The sequence below is a fragment of the Schistocerca piceifrons genome, chromosome 2 (genome assembly GCF_021461385.2).
Source record: "Schistocerca piceifrons isolate TAMUIC-IGC-003096 chromosome 2, iqSchPice1.1, whole genome shotgun sequence".
NCBI lineage: Eukaryota > Metazoa > Arthropoda > Insecta > Orthoptera > Acrididae > Schistocerca > Schistocerca piceifrons.
In genome coordinates this window covers 639,514,493-639,537,163 of record NC_060139.1, presented here as the reverse complement: position 1 = coordinate 639,537,163, position 22,671 = coordinate 639,514,493, and the positions used below count along the sequence as shown (strand labels likewise).

Genomic DNA, 22,671 nt, shown 5'->3' with positions numbered 1-22,671 from the left:
TAATGCATAAATTGGCAGATTAAGTTCATCGCATTTTTAATTAAAGTGCACTCATATTTGCATAAGCCTTCCGAATCTGTGGTTGGAAACACGGTTATAATTTTATTTTACTATATCTCCTTTTAATGGGGCGTGGCTGGACAACTGTAGAAACTTTGCTACGTACTCTAAACGTCTCCGTAAGTCTCGGTGTCACAAGCGCGAATTGGAATAAAGTATTCGGAACCTGCCGAGAAACGGGGAAAATGTACAGGGACAGTAGTATAATTTACGATCAGGAAAAGTGAAAAAGGAGGACGAGTACAAGAAATTGGTCTTGAAAGGATCTAAATTGGAAAATGACGTGTATATCGGTGTAACATGACTACTACTGAATTTTTATGTTGATGGAAGTGAAAATAAAATTCAGAATAGAAGCAAAATTAAAAAGAAAACAGGTATCAAGAACATGGTTCGTTCAGGTATTGCACTTTAGGCTGGAAAAAAGAGAGCTGGAAAAGAAGTCAAGGAGCCCTTTGATCTCAGAAATTATAAAATGGGAACATGGCTGAGGAAAAATTAAAATCTGTACGTTTGCAACACAGGACAGTAAGAATTAAAATTGCAAACCACAAAGAATAGTCTTTGCGTCCGCGGAAACTTATTGGACGAACTCTACTTCGAAACGGAAGACACCGTGCATCTTTCACAATGTGCATGGCTTCCAAATACGAGCAACGAAATCTGCGATGGCACCTGACGAGGACAATTAGGGTAGCTGAAAGAGAAAATGACAGCTCGACTGGAAAGACAAAAACTAGTAAATCAAAAGTGATTTGGCTACAATAACAAGCGCGTAATGAAGTCGAACTCATTATTAATGGAAAACAAATCAATAAGGGAGAAACTGACGCTAGAAAATAATAACGATTTACACAATCATTAATACTTTCTAGAATAATAAATTGCTTTAAGTTTGTTATTATTGTTCTTGCAGCTAGATTTTCCAGGAATCACGGTGACTTCTGTGGAAGTAGTTTCAGAAAACGCGCCAAGGAATGAGTTCGCCACATTTAGGCAGAAGAGTGATATTGACCTGTATAGAGGACTTGACTTCACACCCCGTGGACCAGTGCTTGCTCGTGTTACTCATCTGCAACATTCTCCTTTTTCGTATCTGATACAGGTGAGTTTTTCTATATCTGACTAATATTTTTGCCATGTTTATGTTAATGGTATGTTTGTAATACGAGTTCTCGGAAGATAACCGTATCTTTTATTCGGAAAATTTGTAGTAAGTTCCTACGGGACCGAACTGGTGAGGTCATCGGTGCCTACTTAATCTAACTTAAACTAACTTATGCTAAGGACAACACACACACCCATGCCCGAGGGAGGACTCGAACCTGCGACAGGGGGAGCCACACGGACCGTGGCAAGGCGCCCTGTACCGTGCGGCTTTCCCGCGCAGCGTATCTTTTACGCTGCACGATGCAGCCGCAAGGAGGCAGAGTACAAATCCTAATTTAACTTTCGAAAACTGCTATATCATGTGACTAGCTCATTTTAAACGTTGCAGTGCTATTCGTATTCAATTTTAGACATAGAAAAAAGTCGGTGAACGCGAGTAGAAGAAGGGGATGATCAAGTTATATCTGGTTGGGTTTTTGGAACGCAATGTAATGACGCCTCTCGTGGAGTGGTTGTAGCAGCTACGGATTACACCGTTTCATTTATGATAATAACTTACGGACTCGCATAACCCAAGCAATTTATTAATTTTATTTTGTCACGATGGTCTCACGATTCTCGCATGGTTTTGCTAATATAATGTTAGCAAAATAATAATAATATGCGAGTCGATTGACAGAGGTGCTAAGGGAATTATTATTTCATATGGTACAGCTTCAGTGTGGAAAATTCAGTCTACAAAGTGGCGAAATAAGTGATTGTGTTATAATGATAGAAGCTTACGAAATGAATTAAAATTTGTTCCACGCCAATACTCGAACCCTTCCTTAAGTTATTATCATAGATGAGACTTAAATCACTCAAGGAAAATTGAATTATATTAGACCTATAGATCAGCTAATCCTGAGGTACAGGCAGGATCTTCCCAGTACGTCCAACGCTGGGTTGCTATTCCAGTACCGGTGAGCCTCGGCAATAGTGACGATCTAAGGAAGGGAAAATAAACTCAAGTTCTGAATTGAAGTTAGGGAGGACATCGGACTAGAATAATCCGTGCAGGTGTGTGACTCTTACCGCTGCAGTGGTGTTATGGCGCAAACGCCTGCCTAGTAAGCAAGGAGACATAGATTCAAGCCCCAGCCGTGTCATAAATTTTATTCATTTCTTAAGCTTCTATCATTATCGTAGATAAAGATGAGTCTCAAGTGTCTCAAGGAAAATTTATTGATTGTGTTATGTCAACTCAGGTTGGACAAACTCTCAGAAACGACTTGGTAAAATAAAATTGATGAAAACTGGCTGATTGCTGTGTTTCTTCAAGTGACTGAAACGGTTTATTCTGTGTATTTCTACGTTGGCTTATTGCTTGGAATTTTATTGCTCATTGGTCCCGAATGTACTTCAGACTGCACATTAGCAGTCACAAATTTATAAAAGCTGTAATGAGGAAATGTTCGCATGCAGCTAATGTGAATCTCATTACACATGACCAAATGCGATTACTAATGTTTTCATTATTCTCGACTCTGAGACGGGACCTAATGATTTCTCTCTTACTTCTCCTTTCTCCTTCTTCATGACTTCTAATTAAATCTGCAATTAAGAGTCATGACTAAAATATGAAGTGTCGAAGGAAGTACTGAAGCATAAACATATCTTTCTTTGCTAATTTCTTAATGTTGGAATTTCAGACTGCTCTATACATAGACTTTCTTATGTCAGTCATCTTGCATGCATATGAACGGTATTATTCTCAACACTTCTAGTAGGCCTACAGGTCACTCACCTGGCAAGTATCAAACGATCCTGGCTGAGGGGTTGGTAGTGTACTAAGTTTATAGAGTTAATAGATCGTTGTTTCTAAACACATCCTTTTTCGTAGAATCATATCGATGATTAGCAGTCTTTCTCTGTTGATACCAGAAGCTTGTTTTACTTACGAAGAGCTGAATTAGAACTGCTATCTTCGAGACGGAGCTCTCCTGCCACCAGGTTTAATGCAGCAGTTCAACGTATAACTTGACTAGAAAGTCTTGAAAATGTTTTCTTGCCGTCAGCGTGATTACCCTTTTGTAAAACCGTGTGTACTTCCATTTGTGTACTGGTGGTAACATTAAAAATACCCACTGTTGGTAAGTAAAAGAGACATGGAGATTTTTCTTAACTAACATCTTCATCTAAACCTTGACAAACCACTTTATGATGTGTAATGGAGTGTAAGATAAAGAGCGACAGTGATCCAGGAACCTTGAAGCAGGACGTATTGACGCTCATGATGCAGGCGCTCTGGGAATGAAGCGAGTGTCAACCGATGATCTTGTTCGGCGATTGGATAAGGCGATCCAAGGGAATCGTTTATGAAGACAATTGATAATAAGTGAAGAGGAATGTTGTAATAGGCGTTTTCTTCTTCATGTTAATGCTTGGCCTCACGGTGCAGTTGCAACATAGACACTCCTGCAGCATTTTCGATGGGAAAGTGTGATCACCCACCATACAGCCGGAACTTGGGTCCCTCTGATTTTCATTTCTTTGCACACATGAACCACTGGCTCTGAGGTCAGCATTTTGGCACAAATAACGAGTTGCAGACCAGAATAGAGAATTTCCGGAAAGCACAGGCGGCTACCTTGTGTCACGAGGTTATTGGAAAGTTGGTACCACAAAGTGACAAACGGCTAAGTCGAAGTGATTACTATGTAGGCATATAGCTGGAACCTGTTGCTAAAAGCTGAAAATAAAACATTTTTGAATTTCAGTGTGGTTTCCATTTCGCTACTGATCTGACCTTAAAATAAAAATAGCCCTTGTACTACGGGCACCATGCTTCGAGGACTACTATCACTTCCACACAGGCCAAATCTAGTGACGGATGGTGCGCGGGAAGACCAACTATTGGTAAGCTTCGTATGACGTCGAATCTTCCCAGTGTTACTTTCGCAGTCCGTTCACGATACATATTGCCTGAGAAAAAAGTGAAGCGTCTAGAAGGGGAAGAGGAACCGAAATAAAAATTGTGAGGGTACGTATGTTATTTCGGCGATTACAAAATCGAATCAAATTTATAAAGAATTTGGCAATATGAGCCCTCTAATCACTATGAAGTAGCACCCCTTCAGTCCTGGATGCGTGCTCTGATTTGGTTGGGAAAGATGACATGAAGCTGCTGTGTTCTCTCCTGTGGCAAGCTGGCACACAACTTCTGTAACTGCTCATTTATGCCGTGGATACTGACACTGGTTCTAATGGCTCTGAGCACTATGGGACTTAACTTCTGAGGTCATCAGAGCAAAAGTATCCGACAACCTGGCTGAAAACGACTTACAGGTTCGTGGCGCCCTCCATCGGTAATACTGGAATTCAATACGGTGTTGGTCCACCCTTAGCCTTGATGAAAGCTTCCACTCTCGCAGACATACGTTAAATCAGGTGTTGGAAGATTTCTTGGGGAATGGCAGCCCATTCTTCACGGAGTGCTGCAATGAGGAGAGGTATCGATGTCAGTCGGTGAGGCCTGGCACGAAGTCGGCGTTCCAAAACATCCCAAAGGTGTTCTATAGGATTCAGGTCAGGACTCTGTGCAGGCGCCGGCCGCGGTGGCCGAGTGGCTCTAGGCGCTTCAGTCCGGAACCGCGCTGCTGCTACGGTCGCAGGTTCGAATCTTGCCTCGGGCATGGTTGTGTGTGATGTCCTTAGGTTAGTTAGGTTTAAGTAGTTGTAAGTCTAGGGGACTGATGACCTCAGATATTCAGTCCCATAGTGCTTAGAGCCATTTGAATCTGTGCAGGCCAGTCCATTACAGGGATGTTATTGTCGTGTAACTACTCCTCCATAGGCTGTGCATTATGAACAAGTGCTCGCTCGTGTTTAAAGATGAAGAATTGCTCTTCAACAGTGGGAATCAAGAAGGCGGTTAAAACATGAATGTAGGCCTGCGCTGTGATAGTGCCACGCAAAACAACAAGGGGTGCAACTCCCCTCCATGAAAAACACGACCACACCATAACACTACCGCCTCCCAAGTTTACTGTTGGCACTATACACGCTGGCAGATGACGTTCACAGGGCATTCGCCGTACCCAAGCCCTGCCATCGGATAGCAACGTTGTTTACCGTGATTCGTCTCTCCATACAAAGTTTTTCCACAGTTCAATCGTCCAATGTTTACGCTCCTTACACCAAGCTAGGCGTCGTTTGGCATTTACCGCCGTGATGTGTGGCTTATGAGCAGCCGCTCGACCATGAAATCCAAGTTTTCTCAAATGATCAAATGGCTCTAAGCACTGTAGGACTTAACATCTTAGATCATCAGTCCCCTAGACTCAGAACTACTTAAACCTAACTAACCTAAGGACATCACACACAGCCATGCCCGAGGCAGGATTCGAACCTGCGACCGTAGGAGCAGCGCGGTTCGGTCTGAAGCGCCTAGAACCACTCGGCCACAGCGGCGGGCTCAATTTTTCTCACCTTCAGCCTAAGTGTCAGAGTACTAGCAGTGGATCCTGATGCAGTTTGGAATTCCTATGTGGTGGTCTGGATAGAAGTCTGCGTATTACACGTTACGACCCTCTTCAACTCGGCTGGCAGTCAACAGACGAGGTCGGCCTCTACGCTTTCGTGCTGTATGTGTCCCTTCTCGTTTCCATTTAATTATCATCGGACCTAGGGATGTTTAGGAATGTGGAAATCTCGCTTACTGACGTATGACACAAGTGACATCCAATCAGCTGACCACGTTCCAAGTGCGTGAGTTCCGCGGAGCGCCTCATTCTGCTCTCACGATGACTACTGAGGTCGCTGATATGGAGTACCTGGCAGCAGGCTGCAGCACAAAGCACCTAATACGAAAAATGTATGTTTTCGGGGGTGCCCAGATACTTTTGATCACGTGGTGTATATTACATAGGGGACAGACTTGGGATATTACTGCCCACGGGAGAACATTAACATCGCACAAGGAATTTGTAGATACACACGTCTTGTGTGGACGGGATTGTGCTGTTGAAAAATGGCACCACGATATTTATGTATTGCGGCTAGTCTCCAACCAACGCTGCCAGATGAAACAGAATGTTGCAGGGAATCCATTACCTGTTCCCGGGTGACAGGCGCAGTTATGAAGGGGTTACGATGTGCTTGGTGCACAAGATGTAGTCGACGCAACTTTTGCGAATAGTATGCTTGCCCTCACGTTCCCACGCAGTCCAACATCGGGCCACTGTTGTTTGGGAACACCTAAAAAATTAATATGTTGCACGATTAGACAAGCCGGCTAAAGAGTGACCCATAATAAGGCCACTGTCAAATGTTGTCAGGTGATGGTAACACGCTACCTACCAGGGGACCGTGGTACCTCCGTGTCCTTCACACTGATCACTCAACATCTGACTCTCGTCAGTTTATACACCCTACTAGGCCTGGTAACAACACTAGACACGAACAACACTAATGTACTCTCGCGGTCGTTCTGCCTGTCTCAGAGAATTGCAACTCTAGTCATTTACATACCCACTGAGGGTGTGTGCATGTACTAAGTTACACTGACATCCGACTTCTGGGTGCATCACATTTGTTGTCAGGAAGTGTATATAAGTAGGAAGAAGCAATATGTTGCTTCACTCTTCTACGGAAGAATGGTCTCGGAATTTCAATAGTAAACCACACCGAGATACACAACGCCTCTCTTTTAGCGCATACCACTCGAATAACATAATCATCTCCGTGCCGCTTTCGCACGTATTGAACGAACTCGTGACGGAGCGTGTTACTCTTCTTTGGAACTTCTCTGTTCCCTCTACAAGTCGTACCTGGTAAGGGTCGTAGGTAATGCTGAAATTTGCTGTGACTGTATTTTATTTGTAGCTCCGTTACTTTAACAGTTAGAACATTGTTCCTTCTGACATAAATGCAACAGAGTTTTTAAAAATCATGTGTACCACATTGAAGAGACTTTGATCTTGTTTTGGATGTTGGTAAATGTACTCTGCTTGTGATACCACCGATTTGGTGAGTTTTAAGCAATGAAATGTCTTTGTAACTTCACCCTACTCCAGGCCAGTGTGCCTCTATTGCAAGCGTCTTGCAGCAAGGGTGCCCGTTTCCGGACGAACACTGTATTACATCTAATGCGTTTATACTGTCAAATGACTTTGCATAATTAAAGACGTCTACCCCGATTTACAGGGTGACAATTACTGATCTATATAAAAAAACGTAAATTAGTCACAAACTACGGCGTGCACACACTTTATTCAAGATGTAATTGCCACTACAGATATTCGGTATGCCTGCCATTATTGGCGATGATGTGGTGCAGACGAATAGCAAAATTCTGCATGACCCGCTGAAGTGACGGAACATCGATGCTGTCGATGACCTCCAGAATGGCTGTTTTCAGCGCAGCAATGATTTTGGGGTTATTGTTGTGCGCCTTATCTTTAATATAGCCTCTCAAAAAGGAGTCCCATATGTTCCGATCCAGAGAACATGGCGGCCAATCGAGACCCATGCCACTGGCCTCTGGATACCCCAGAGCCAGATTGTGGTCCTCCAGGACATCAAACTCTCTCCTGCTCCGATGGGGTCGAGTTCCGTCTTGCATGAACCACATCTTGTAAAGATCATGGCCACTCTGGACAATGGGAATAAAATCATCTTACAAACCCTTCACGTACAGTTCGGTAGTCACCGTGCCATCAAGGAATATTGCACCGATTATTCCGTTATTGGATATTGCACGTCACACAGACACCCGTTGAGGGTGAAGAGACTTCTCGATTGCGAAATGCGCATTCTCAGTCCCTCCAACGCACCAATTTTGCTTGTATGTTGTTAAAGTTGTGGGGAGGTTTTGATTCTAATAGTGTAACAAACTTCCAAAATGGAGAGAAGGCAGTAAATGTAGTGATTTATTTTCATTTTTTTAATGAAACTCTATGGAAACTAATTTCACGCGTATTTTGGTATAAGAGAAGCAGCTCTTGTTGATTCTGAGTGAGAGTTTACTGCAACTACTTCGAAGGACGACCTACAGTCTCTTGTATTGGTCGCGAAGACGCAACAGATCTCGGCAATTCACTCGCCGTCTCCCGCCACGCTGTACAAAATGCTATTCTGTGTCTTGCGCTTGGGACTGTACCGAAATGCTTGCAGTTTTAACGTGGGATCCATTTTAGAGCAGGCTCGTATTATCTTACAGAATAACGGAATTGATAGAGCCAACATATGTAGAAGCCGAGTGAAGAACTTTACAAGATCTCAGCCAGCGCAACTGTTATTTGGATCGTTTAGTTTTCTCATATGCTCTTGTATCAATTACGACAAATGTTTTTTGTCTTTATTCTTTTTCGTTATTTTACCGTTCTAAATATGCTCACTTTTTTCTTAAAATACAGGTGGAAAATGCAGGACCTCCGGTAAGAGGCACCGTGAGAATATTTTTGGCACCTAAGTATGATGAAGGAGGTCTGCCTATGTTGTTCCGAGAGCAAAAACTTCAATTCATTGAAATGGATCGTTTCAGTGTTGACCGTAAGTAACGTTCATCTCTTCCCATATGTAGGAAACAGATTAATCTTGTTTCCTACATATTGTATTAGTGAATGGACTGCGGTTAGTAATTGAGATGTGCTCACTAACAACTTTTAAACTGATACTGAACCTCAAAATAGCTTATACTTTCTTACAAAACTTTTTGTTAAGCAACAATTCTTCAGAGTTCAGTCATTACGTATGTATTTCGAAACATTCAGTTTCTCATGTGCTCTGATATTACCAATAGCAAGTAAAAGAACACTATAGCAACTGTAACGAACCATACAAATGTTGGCTTGATTCATGCTTTCACGCGGTATGATCGGCCCCAATTGAACAGCTCCATCAGAAGAGTGAATATGGAGCCAGATCACCCGCTTCGGGTAGCTACCGTATTTTGTCAGGCATAGGTTTGGTTCCTGTTGATGCTATTGGTAGATGGGACTTCACAAGGCATAGCCTGCATCTCAGTAGGAAAGGGAAGAGTTAATTGGCTGGGATGATAGCAAAATCTTTAAGAGGAGTCACAGAAACTCATGGGAGTACCTCTTTTTTAGGCTATGATCACAGTCCAATGATTAACACGATGCATTTAAGCTAAATGCGAAGCTCAGACAGGCAGGTACTAAGGAAGTTAAAATATCACAAGATCCACATAAAAGTACAGTGAAAAATAATGTTAGTATGTCACAAGATTCTCACAAAAACACAGTGAAAAATAGTGTTAGTATATTGCATCAGAATATCAGGGGATTAAAAAACGAAGTAGATCAGCTTGTTGTTTGTTTAGAATATTGAGAATCTGAGGGTGGAATACATGTACTATGCCTGTCTGAACATCATAAAGTCACAAATACGGAAAAGGTAAATGTGGATGCATACAAGCTTTCACCACATATGAGTAGAGACACTGTAGAGAGAGGAGGAACTGCAATATACATTATGATTTATCATAGTGTGAAAAATTTAGAAACTAAAATATTTTGTGACGAGCAACGTATAGAAGCATGTGAGTCTGAGCTTAAACTAAATAATGATATTTTTATAACTATAGCTGTGTATAGGTTGCCATACTGAAATTTTCAGCTATTTTTTTTGAAAAAACTTGGATTCTTTGTTGTGCTATTTGTCAGCCAGAGGGAAGAAAATTATTGTTTGTGGGGATTTCAATGTAGATTGAAAGAGTGTTATAGAAAGCTTGACACTGACTTGGTTATTTCAGTTTTACGTCAGTAATTGATTTCCCACTCGGGTGGTAGAGGAAAGCAGCATACTGATAGATAATGTTTTTGTAGACCTAGATTAATTTAATGAAATAAAAACTTTTGCTGTTACGTATGGTCTGTCTGATCGAGATGCACAGATATTTACAGTATGTGACATAGGTCCATACAATAAAATAAAACAGTCGTCCAAAATGGTGAGTTCAACTAACGATTTAACAATTGCAAATTTTGGGGAAAGCTTGCAACAGTTGGACTGGGACGAGGTGTACAGCGAACCTATTTCATGATACCTTTGTGAGTGTATTTAAAAACAATTTCCTTAAGGAAACAGTGAAACATAATTGTAAAAAACTATATAAAAAGCCATGGCTTACCAAAAGGAAAAAAATATCTTGAAAACAGAAAAGTGAAATGTATCTTATCACTAGAAGGAGTAATTATCCAGAAAAATGAAACATTATAAAAACTACTGCACTGTAGTAAGGGAACTTATTAAAAATTCCAGAGGTATGTGCATTATGTCTGAACTTAGCACCACTGATGATAAAATTAAAACAATTTGGAATATTGTTAAAAGGCAAACAGAGCAACTGAGAGTACAGGAAGACTGTATTTCTCTCAAATCCAATGAAAAGTTTGGCAACAAAAAGTCAGAAATTTTTAATAATCAATTTTAAGTGTTGTAAAAAAAATAGGATCTAGCTATTCATAAGAAAATGCAAGGCCGCATATGGAAGAGTCAATACATACGCAATTTGATGAAACTCTAATTGAGCCCATCTCGCCTACTAAAATTAGGAAAATAATAAATTCATTCAAAAGTAAAAACTCCCATGAAATTGATGGCATTTCCAACAGAGCACTGAAATTCTTCTAGATAAGTTAAGTATTGTGGTATGAGTGGGACAGAGCACAAATGATTTAATTCATATTTAATTGTAAGACTGCAGAAAGTTGAAATTAACAGTACAGATAGTCTGCAAAAATCAGCAGAGTGCTCTAACTGGGGATGTATCAAGAGTGGTGTCCCACAGGATTAGGACTTGGGTTCTTATTGTTCTTAATATGTATTAATGATTTGCCACTCTACATTCATGACGATGCAAAGCTAGTTCTTTTTTCTGATGATACAAGTATAGTAATCACACCCAACAAAGAAAAATTAGCTGAGGAATTGTAAATAATGGCTTTCATAAAGTTATTAAGCAATTCACTGCAAATAGACTCTCACTAAATATTAAGAAAACAGTATATACAATTCTGTACAGTAAATTGCATAATGCCATTGATAAATATAGACTTTGAACAGAAGTCTGTTGCTATGGTAGAATATTCAAAATTTCAGGGTGTGTACAGCGATGAGAAATTGAATTGGGAGAAACACATCGATAATCTGCTGAAACAGTTAGGTTCAGCTACTTATGCTATTATGGTTATTGCAAATTTCGATGATAGACTTGTCAGTGAATTAGCGTGCTATGCCTATTTTCATTCTATGCTTTCACATGGCATCATATTTTAGGGTAATTCATCATTAAGAGAAAAAATATTCAGTGCAGAAGAGCGTGTAATCAGAATAATAGCTGGAGCCCACCCAAAATAGCCCTGTAGATATTTATTAAAGGAACACGGGATATTCGCAGTACCTTTGCAATTCATATATTCACTTATAAAATTTGTCATTAATAATCCATCCCAGTTGAAAAATAATAGCTAGAAGAAAGGATGATCTTTACTGTTCTGTGTTGAATCTGACTTTGGCACAGAAAGGGGTGAATTATGCTGCCACAAAAGTCGTTAGTCATGTTCCAGATAGTATTAAAAGTCTGACAGATAACCAATCAACATTTAAAAACAAATTAAAAGAATTTCTGAATGACAGCTCCTTCTACTCAATAGATGATTTTTAGGTATGAAGTAATAAGTGTAAAAAAAGAATATATATATATATGTATATATATATATATATATATATATATATATTTATATTTCTGTAATGAAAACTTATGTTAAACTGACAGGTTCCACATCATTACGAAATGTCGTATTCATGATCTATGTAACACATATTAATGTAAAGCCATGTACAATAATGCAAATGTAATTTGTGTCTTGAATGGTGAAGTCAAACGCAAAGTTTACATAGTTCCACTGCTTGTACTTACAGCACGTCTATTTTACAGTGCTTCCTGGTACCAATAGATTTGAGCGGCCGTCTGTACAATCAACTGTGACAGTGCCTATTGAGCGCACTTTTATTAATTTGAACAGCTCCGATCCCACGAATTCAGATGGTTTCGTCTACTGTGGATGTGGATGGCCACATCACATGCTTGTTCCGAAGGGAAAGCCCGAGGGACTTGTAGCCGAACTATTCGTAATGGTGTCTGACTACGCTAAAGATCACGTATGTAATTAATAATATTATCTGTCAAACTGAACTCCAACTGGTAATCAAAATAAGATTTATTTTAAGCGTTATCACTGTCATATGATCGATCTTTGCCTACTGATTAACGAATGAACTCCACGCATAAAATGTTCCCTTGTCGTCCAGAATCCGACGTGCAATTGAACGCACTTAAGTATGTAGTTTGATATAATGAATACCCTTGCGTAAACAAGATTATGCGTAATGCTGATAAGAAGAGAGTAATTTCTTATCTCCTATTTTGAAATTTCGAAGTGTATTGGCTGTCCGTATATTGAGAATCTGGCAAAGTTGAGTTCTTCATTATTGCAGTTTGGCCTTGTTCGAGTCATGTTTTCTTGATTTGTGTTCCAAATATTTTTCATTATTTCTATTTGAGAATAATACTTTAAACAGTGTCTACCAAGTATTACAGCCTTTCGTCAATCGTCAAAAGTAGTTAATTTTGTTTCTTCCATGTAAATCTATAACAACAAACGTGTTACGAAAAATTTCATCATTCCATTTGTTTGTAACATCTATTACAAGAGAGGTTCATTGTTCTTTCTGTGAAATGCATATATTATTGATGTTATAATACTAAAGGGAGTGGTTCAGTCCTTAACCCTTGCGACTACTCTGACGTTACCTTTCAGCATTAGGCTTTTAAGCGCTTTCGTTCTCAGTTACAATGAAGACTTTGCAGGATTGTCCTTCTTTGATTGTGTTGAAACGACTTTGTTATTGACGGAATGTGATAATTTCCACTGCAAATACAACATCACCCCGTTTCATTGTTTTTTTTTTTTTTCCTCGTCAGTCGGCATCACAGGTAACGACCATTTTGCTCTTCGTTTAGCTACAAGTGAACAGAAATAGCTTGTTACAATTCAAGTCTCCTTACAGTTTGCCTCCTAATGGAAGTAACTTTCCTGACAACCTTGGGCTAACGTTGCTTATCGCCGAACTTCAGGATTACTTCTACAGCAGATTCAGTTTAAATCAATAATTAGTAATTTATTTTCCTTGTACATTGCTGTATTTGTCAAATACGCTTACATACCATTCCTTACGTTATGATTAAGACTGCAACGGTGACTGGGGAACTAGGGGTGAATACTTCAGTTGTTAATTACATTAATTACTTTGCTTCATAGAACTGCTACTGTACAATCATGCTTACACTGAAATTCAGAGCATTTGAGTTTATGTCAGTAGCGATCAAGTTTGTGGTCAGTTAAGATCATTTCCTGTCTAAGGAAATGAGCGTTGAAGAAAATTCAAGAAACCCTCACTGGCCCTTCTTGTGGTGGTTTGCCATTTCCCTGCACCTATGCGCAATGAAGTGTCAGACGTGAATGTTGTGTGGATGACAACGCTGAATGTTTGCACAGTGCAGTTATTGTGCCTTGATTTGGATGTAAAGAACAGAGAGATTGCTACTCTTGAATAACAGTAGGAAACGGGTCGGCGAACTTAACGTCTCCCTCCCATGGACGAATCACTACCATCAACAGTTGCTGCATGTTCTGACTCCATGAGAGACTTCGATGTCCTTTGGAATTTAATTCAGAACTTGGGATAAAGTCTGATGATGAGGAACTACGGGCCACCATGTCTCCTCTCACTGCTGGCAGTGAAAATTTATCTAGAAGCAGGATTCGAATCAGTAATGTCCAAGCCAAAAGCAACTGCACAATCATACGTTAGCGATCTCGGCTACTGAGGCTGCTATGTCAGGGTTAGACGTGCCAGTTGCACTGTTATTAGAAGACTCTAACAGAATAACTGAAAGAAGGCACTTGGGCGTAGTGTGCGCTGTAAACAGCGACAGGTAGCGGCAGATTTCGTGACGGCAAAGCCCTGGTGGAAGTTGCACTCTTGGAATTACGTGCTGCCTCTCAATCTAGTGGCGCATCTCAGTAAGCAGTCTAAAGTGGCACGATGAATTATGGCAAGAAGTGAGCTTTGCACTCGTACAAGAATTAAATTTATGTGAATGTTTCAAAGTTCAAGGGATGAATCAGAAACAAAAATAATTCCAGGAGGAAGACATTTTCTGAAAACTGGAACAATTCATTGTTCTTTACAATGAAGTCAATACATCTCTCCACAACGTACGTACAAGAGCACACTAAAATTACCGCCATCTGCATGGAAGAAAACCTTAGATTTTTAGGGAGGTAAGGAACATGATAGCTTAAGCAGTGGGTACAGCACAGTGGACGCCTTGCAAGTCGTGGATGAAATTATAGATTGCTGCAATGAGTGTGAGTTATCACTCTGTGTGGATATGATCGAATCTGGGCTAGCTTACGGCTAAGCATTAACGTATCTTGAGAGTGAAGGCACTGATTGAACTTATTATAGTATACTGAAGAAAATGTCGAATTCCATTTGACTACTTCAGTACAACAAAAAATCGATGATTGAAACAGGAATAAGGCAAAGAGATTTCATCTCGGCATGCTTATTAGCAATCTTGTAGTAAGTGTTAAGAATAAGATGAAGAAGAAATACTTTGTACATGGAAGATATATAATGCTTAAAAGCTTTGTAAGACGTGGTGGTCATATCCTGCACTTATAATAAAAGTCTCATCTTTACTATAAGTATTTACTATGTTTCTTTTATCCTCTACTTAAGCTAGTTGATATTTACTTTTGATGCGATACTTCGTATCCTTTGAAAATGGCTTAATGCTGAAAGGTATAAGGATTGAATAAACATAACAAGTATTCGTTTTTTTATTATTAGTGAATAGATGTTAATGGAAGGTATCTAAATCATTTCTAATGCATTGCACTGTTTACCTCTTGAAAAACAAGCTCCAGTCACGAAAGGAAGAGCTTCAAACAGTATTTTTTTGAAATGGCCGTATAAGTCAGCTGCAGTAAGTTCAAATTAACATATAATCAACAGTGAAGTCACAGAATCGGTAGAGCGAAGTTTGCGTATAGATCAGCTGAGGACAACCACTGGATGGTCGGCGTAAGAAATAAAAAGAGGAATAGAAGTTCGACTGGAGTGCTTTTCATCATCTAAATAGAGAGTTTTGAAACGAAACCTCCAATGCATCGAAAACATTAAGTTTACAATTACTGTGTACTAAAGATGTTGACTTATGTAAAGTGGGACATGGAATTTTAATGAAGAAAATTTGAGTGATTTCTCTAAGATAATTGAGGGACGTATGTTGGTAATCACTCTGAGATAATTGAGGGACGTATGTTGAGAATTAATGGGACAGGCAGGAAAGGAGACGTAATATCAGGGAACAGAATGGCTTCGAACACGTAATTATGATCGTAATGAAATGAAGATGGAGGCGAATGGACAGTAAAGGGAAGGAGGAAGAATTTTTTTATGGATTTAATGAGAGAGTCGTCGACTTAATGGAGGGTGGCAGACGCCAACTGAAAACGCGTACATCAAAATCCTTGCGTATTTCTGAAGACTATAATGAATGGAAAAGCCTGGAGAAATGTTTTATCCAACAGCAAATGTTATATGTCATGATGTTTAAGAACAATATATACAGAATGTTCGTGATAAAACTACGAGGGATACCCATAAAGTTTTAATTATTACCTAAAAAAAGTCAAGCTCTTACCATGAAACTTCATGATGGAGTTCATTCTTCTCTACATATATAACCTCTAATGCGATACATGTTTTGCGACAATAAATGATTTGGCGGAGACCTTGGTTGTATAGGTCTGCATTTTGGCTTTTCAGGAAACTTAACAACATGAAAATCACCTCGTCGTTAATCTGGAAAATCTGCCACGCAATTGTTTCCTCATCCGATGAAAGAAGAAGTCAGTGGGTGCCATGTCAGGAGAATACGAGGGAGTGAGCCAAAATCTCATAGCTGAATGAAGCAATGTATGTGACTGGGTGTAGCGCGGAAAGAGCTGGGGCGTTCTGAAGCAATAACACCACCTTGGACAGCTTCCCGTAGCCTCGGTAACATATTCCTGTGACGGTCTGCCTCTGTTTGCACTACACCCATGCAGCCCCAAAAAACGCTCGGCATCATCTTGATCGATGATATTCACATTTTCGTGTTTTATTGTCAGTGATGAGTCTGCTTGTTTCCACTGCTTTATTTGCTGCACTGTCTCGGTTTCAGAGTGATAAGCCCAACGTTCGTTCATGGCAGCTAGTTGGCTAAAGTCACGTAAATGTAAGTGAAACAGCTGCAGCATTTCCGCTACAGCCCACATTTGCAGGCCTTTTTGAATGGGAGCGACCAGTCACGGTAGGTGACGGACGACGACCTTAGTCACGTTCAAAACGCCGTGCAGAACTTTGAAAACTGACCCTGACTGATTTTCTCTTTTTCCACAATCACCTCGATTGTGATATGCCGATGTTCGAGTACCAGGGGCTCCAGTTATCCATCCGTTAACGATTCTTTACAGAGATGGACTGCCAGTTCGTCAATCAGACTTATTTACCCACACCGGAAGCGCCTGCGCCACCTAACCACAGTCATATTATGGTGAACTGTTGCCGTATACTTCCAGTAACTCAACACGGAATGTAGCAGCGTTGCTCTCCTTCAAATGTCCTTCAATGGTCTGCTGCATTTTGTTCTTGATCCTCTAGCTGCGAGCTGCGCTACTGATAAGCAGTGATCTAAATGTGTGCCACGATTGCTGACTGCAACTAAACAAAAAACTTATTGCATAACATTATTTCGTCGAGGTACTCGATAAAACTATGTATGACTACCTCTGGTAATCCAACCGGGAATTTAATAGCATTCTGTGAAAGCTATCTGCCATTTCGTCATGTGACCAAAATCTCTCTCCAGTGTATATTAATCTACACTCATGCTCATAAATTAAGGATAATGCTGATACATGGTGAAACAACGCTCTGGTGGGCGGTTTGCGAGTTTAAATCACCTCGGGCATGACCACGCGGTGCATTTGACCTGCGGTCGTCGCACGATGGCGCTGGCAGCAGTCCACATACGCAGAGATGTGTTGGTGCGTGTCAGAGTTCGGTGCAGCGAGTAAGTGTGCAGACGTTTTCAGACGTGCTAATGGTGACTGTGTGTTGAAAATGGCTCAAAGAACACATACTGATGACGTTATGCGGAGTAGAATACTAGGGCGACTGGAGGTTGGTCAAACACAGCAGGTCGTAGCACACGCCCTCCGTGTGCCACAAAGTGTGATCTCAAGATTATGGCAACGATTCCAGCAGACAGGAAACGTGTCCAGGCGCTACAGTATGGGACTTCCACAGTGTACAACAGCACAAGAAGACCGATATATCACAATCAGTGCCCGCAGACGGCCACGGAATACTGCAGGCAGCCTTGCTTGGGACCTTACCGGAGCCAAGAGGACTGTTGTCTCCAGACACACAGTCTACAGACGACTGAACAGACATGGCTTATTCGCCCGGAGACCTGCAAGGTGCATTCCACTGACCCCTGGTCGCAGGAGACCCCGTAAAGCCTGGTGTCAAGAACACAGTACATGGTCACTGGAACAGTGGTCCCAGGTTAAATTCACTGACGAGTGCAGTTATAGTCTGAACAGTGATTCTCGCCAGGTTTTCATCTGAACCAGGAACCAAATACCAACCCCTTAAGTCCTTAAAAGGAACCTGTATGGAGGTCGTGGCTTAATGGTGTGGGGTGGGATTATGATTGGTGCATGTACACCCCGCATGTCTTTGACAGAGGAACCGTAACAGGTCAGGTGTATCGGGACGTCATTTTGCACCAGTATGTCCGCCTTTTCAGAGGTGCAGTGGGTCCCAACTTCCTCCTGATGGATGATAACGCACAGCCCTACCGAGCTGCCATGTAGAGGAGTACCTTGAAACAGAAGATATCAAGCGAATGGAGTGGCCTGTTATTGAGATCTAAACCCCGTCGAACACGTCTGGGATGCTCTCGGGCGGCGTATCACTGCACGTGTCACACTCCTAGGACACTTTAGGAGCTGCGACAGGCACTGGCGCAAGAATGGGAGGCTATACCCGAGCAGCTGCTCGACTACCTGATCCAGAATATGCAAACCCGTTGTGCGGCCTTTGTACATGTGTTTGGTGATCATATCCCATATTGATGTCAATGCGCAGAAAACAGTGGCGTTTTGTAGCGTATGTGTTTCGGGACGGTTTTCTCAACTTATCACCAATACCCTGGACTTACAGATCTGTGTCGTGTGTGTTCCCTATGTGCCTGTGCTGTTAGCGCCAGTTTTGTGTAGTGCCACGTTGTGTGGCAATTATCCTTAATTTATGAGCATCGCTGTTCTGCAATTCAGAGTTAAGGAGTCTTAGAAACGACTTTTTATACTAAGATCTGGAGATGATCGGAACTAGTTATCTAATTCGCGAATAAGCGATCTTTACGAGTAAAGATTTTCGAAAGAACTCGATATTCACTGAAACTTTTTATTGCCCGGGGTCAAATATCACATTCCGCATCATACCGATATCTTGTTTAAATCATTTTGTAGTTTGTATTGACCAGGTGACTTGACGGTTTGCCCGCATCTCGTGGTCGTGCGGTGGCGTTCTTGCTTCCCACGCCCGGGTTCCCGGGTTCGATTCCCGGCGGGGTCAGGGATTTTCTCTGCTTCGTGATGGCTGGGTGTTGTGTGCTGTCCTTAGGTTAGATAGGTTTAAGTAGTTCTAAGTTCTAGGGGACTGATGACCATAGATGTTAAGTCCCATAGTGCTCAGAGCCACTTGACGGTTTACCAGAGCACCATTCGAGAGGGATCTTCACGTTGTCTCTCAAATCATTTATACAGATTAGAAACAAGATAGGGTCTGCGACACTTGCTTGGGGAACATCAGATATCACTTCCGTTTCACTTGATGGCTTCCAATCAATTACTCCTAATGGTGTATTATCTTCAGAGCAAGCTTTGCTTTGGTGTTTGCTTTAGTTCTTAAGGCAATGTCTTTGTACATCACAGTACACTTCCAGTCTGTTTTACTTTCACATGCCTGCCGCATTTTCCAGTGTGCTGATAGCGGGCGTATGTCGGCAGGTGGAGCAGCCGCCGCCCTCCGGCTGCCGGCAGCCCGAGGTGTACTGCGGGTGGCGGGGCCGCCGCTACCCAGACACGCGCTCCATGGGCTTCCCTTTCGACCGCATGCCTCGGCCCGGCGTTGACACCTTACAGCAGTTCCTCACTCCAAATATGAGAGTGCAGGAGGTTAAGATAAGGTTTACCGAGAAGATACTTCCCCCGCAATCTGCCCCGTTTAGAGTTGATTCCACCTGATTCGGAACCTTGTGTTCGCCAAATAACTCCTTAGTTACATGCACATATAATTGTAAAACTTCGATATGAACTAATAAAAATAAAATTACACGTAATATCATTTAGTTTCGGTAGCATTACAAACGTGAATTGTTATTATTTTTTTAACCTATGTAATAGTGTGCTGTATTATAAGAATGAGCTACTACCATAAGTAATTAATTAAGGTCTTGATCTGTTAAGCCGTGCCCTACCATATGAATGTTTATGTGCTTGTGTACAATAGGAAATGCGATATGCCCACGAATAACGAAGTAGTCACATACAAACACTATTATCTAATATAAATACAACGGTAATGACTGTGCATATCGGGGTATTCTAACACCCAACATTAAGGTCTCAGTGAGCACTAATCAAAATCTAGTCCAAAAGTTACATAGTGTGTATACTTCCAATTGTAGCCAAAAGCTGTGCAATGAGGCAGTTCCCTCCTATTTTTAATCACTGGATTCTCGAGAAGAATAGTTAGACAACTGTTTCATTAAAGCAATGAAATGATGACATTATTTGTTATTTTTTATGTTCTACACAAAATCTCACTTTTTTATTTGACATTTGACTGTATGTAACAATGTCGACCTACTTTTGTCTGTATATGACAGTAAGAGCAATTTCGCTGATCAGATTATGACGACGTGTAAATCCTGGTGACTGGTGTACACGGAATCAGGTAGTAAAAGTTTTATTGATCAGACGATTGTTCGTCAATGAGCTGAAAGTAGCTATAAAAATAAAAGTGTTTTAACGATCTTGACTTTTTTATCCACATATTTCAAAATATGTCACAATTGTATAAAAACGCAGTACACAGTCTTGAGACGTCGCCAGCAGCCAGCACAGCGCCCAGTGATCAATCTTTCTTCAACAGCAATTTAAGTGATACAGAGACGCGGTATTTAATATTTGGTAAGTTTGAGCCTATAACGCAACGGACTGGAAAGATATTACTCCATGCTATAGCTCAACCTCCATTTTGCTAAAAGGGAGCAGTCTGTGAGCCTCTGTGTTGCCATGCACGAGGATACCATTGTACTTTATAATGCACTCCAGTTTCTGTACGCGGAATGATCGGAACAAAATTTGCGAATATTTAGAACACACGACTGAAATAAGCTACACATTACCTATTAGTCACCATGGAAAGTATCTGTAAAGACTCAACCAGAATAATCATCACTGCAAGACTACTACTGCAGCAGACCAAAAACCAACCAGACGAGAACAGAACCAGAAACGGACAGAATGGCCATCTCCCATTCGAACTATGAGGCCTCGTGACTAGACACCTGCAAACGTTTCCTGTTGGCTGAGGGCCATAGTGTTACTCCAAAGATGTAAATACGCTCCAGTAAGACAAAAAGAGACAGCTCAAAGAGCTTGGCTAGACTAATCGAAGCTGACGATTGTATGAACTTGCGAAACATTGCAAAGATAAAGTCGTGATTTCAGGAAGCAAAAAGTCCAGTTGAACAAGCAACTTTCAGACGCCAATGTTCTTGTTGTTTTGTATCACAAGAGTACATGCCATGTTGTAAGCTCGATTTCAAGAATATGCGCACACAGTACAACGAGAAAAAATTTAGAATCAATGATAGCTAAACCATTTCATGTGAATACAGTGCTGGCCATTACAGTTGCAACATCAAGAAAGATAGAAAATAACGAAATTTTTCTTACTGTGCCTATAAAGTGTAGTAGAAAGAATATATGATTAAATTTGTAGCTGGTTTGGAGTGTATTGCGTTCCAGGTTCAGTGCACGAAAGTGCTACCTCAGGCATCAAAAATTCCAGTGACTGAGCATGTCTAACTAAGCTTGGATGACAGATATGAGAACGTCATTCGTTTTTGGTTCAAGTACGTTCCAGAGTTAACCAGTCGTAGTAGCTGGCGAGTGGAGGTGAACCATTTTCTCGCCAACACACGACCAGATGTTTTTAATGGGTGACTGATCTGGAGCCACGGAAACAGCCGAATATCGTCTGTACCGAGGAAGTTCAGGACTGCATGGGGAACAAGCGGACTTTGACTTACCGTGCTGAAACACAATATCGAAGATAGAGCTCAGTCACAGGCATTAACACGTCCGAAAAGTAACGCTTGCTGTCCAAATTACCGGCTGTGTGAAGCAGATGTGATTGTGTTACGTACCCCCTGACACCCCACCATGCCAGGTGTTGGGCCGGTATGATGAAGACAAATGCAGTCCAGAACTGTTCGTTTCCTTCGGAGCCTCCACATACGGATATGCCCCACGGGATTCATCTCAGTGTGGGTGCCTGTCTTGCTTCAGACTAGATCATTTGCTGACTGAAGGTACGTGACGTCGTTGTACGATGCTGCACGGCCGAGCTAACATATCTATCCCTTTTGGCGCTAGTCTCTGAGGTCCTGACTTGCACTAAGCATGGCCCTCCTGAACCCGTCGCTCTCATATTCAAGTGTGTCACTGGTTCACAAACAACGAGAGCAGTAATTTTGTGGAACGATAAAGTGCAGTTTCAGTAGACCATGAACCTGACGTTGTCGAATTCCTACACCTGCTGGTACACATTTCGCCGTATTACACGAGGCACAACACGATCTCTCAACAATCGACCAACATTCAAATGCGATCTCTGACTTCGAAACCCGCTGAGCTATTTTTCCTTATACAGGGTGGTCAAAAATAGTCTAAAAACTTGTAAGGGTGTTGCTCTGTAAGTTGTGCTGAGAAACAATTATTAAGTAAAGAAATCGATACGTTGCGCCGTTTTCGAGTCAATTAGCACTGAAATTAACCAATCAGGGCGTTGCACACCAAAAATTCAAGCAGCCCTACAGAGACGGTGACAATAAATTTGTTCTTCGTTTGGTTTCCTACAATCGAACAAGAGGGCGATACAAAAATGGGACGTGGGACGATAATAAGGATCTAACCAGAGCCAAAAGATCAGCAGTCTCGTGCGCTATCATCTGCACGCGGAGAAAACGAACAGTAATTGTATCTGGCGGGCCGCTTGAATTTGTGCGCGCAACGG

The 22,671-nt window shown here is 41.3% G+C and overlaps 1 protein-coding gene across 1 annotated transcript in view; it reads left to right on the top strand.

Annotated features, from left to right (window-relative positions):
• LOC124775684 (phenoloxidase 1-like) overlaps positions 1-20,305 on the top strand; it is a 178,817-nt gene extending 158,512 nt beyond the window's left edge. The window contains exons 9-12 of the mRNA XM_047250512.1: positions 977-1,165; positions 8,568-8,703; positions 12,116-12,339; positions 19,374-20,305. Of these exons, the coding sequence (XP_047106468.1) occupies positions 977-1,165; positions 8,568-8,703; positions 12,116-12,339; positions 19,374-19,610 (786 nt within the window). The 3' untranslated portion in view covers positions 19,611-20,305. The remainder of the gene's footprint in view (positions 1-976; positions 1,166-8,567; positions 8,704-12,115; positions 12,340-19,373) is intronic.
• The last annotated feature ends 2,366 nt before the right edge of the window (positions 20,306-22,671 follow it).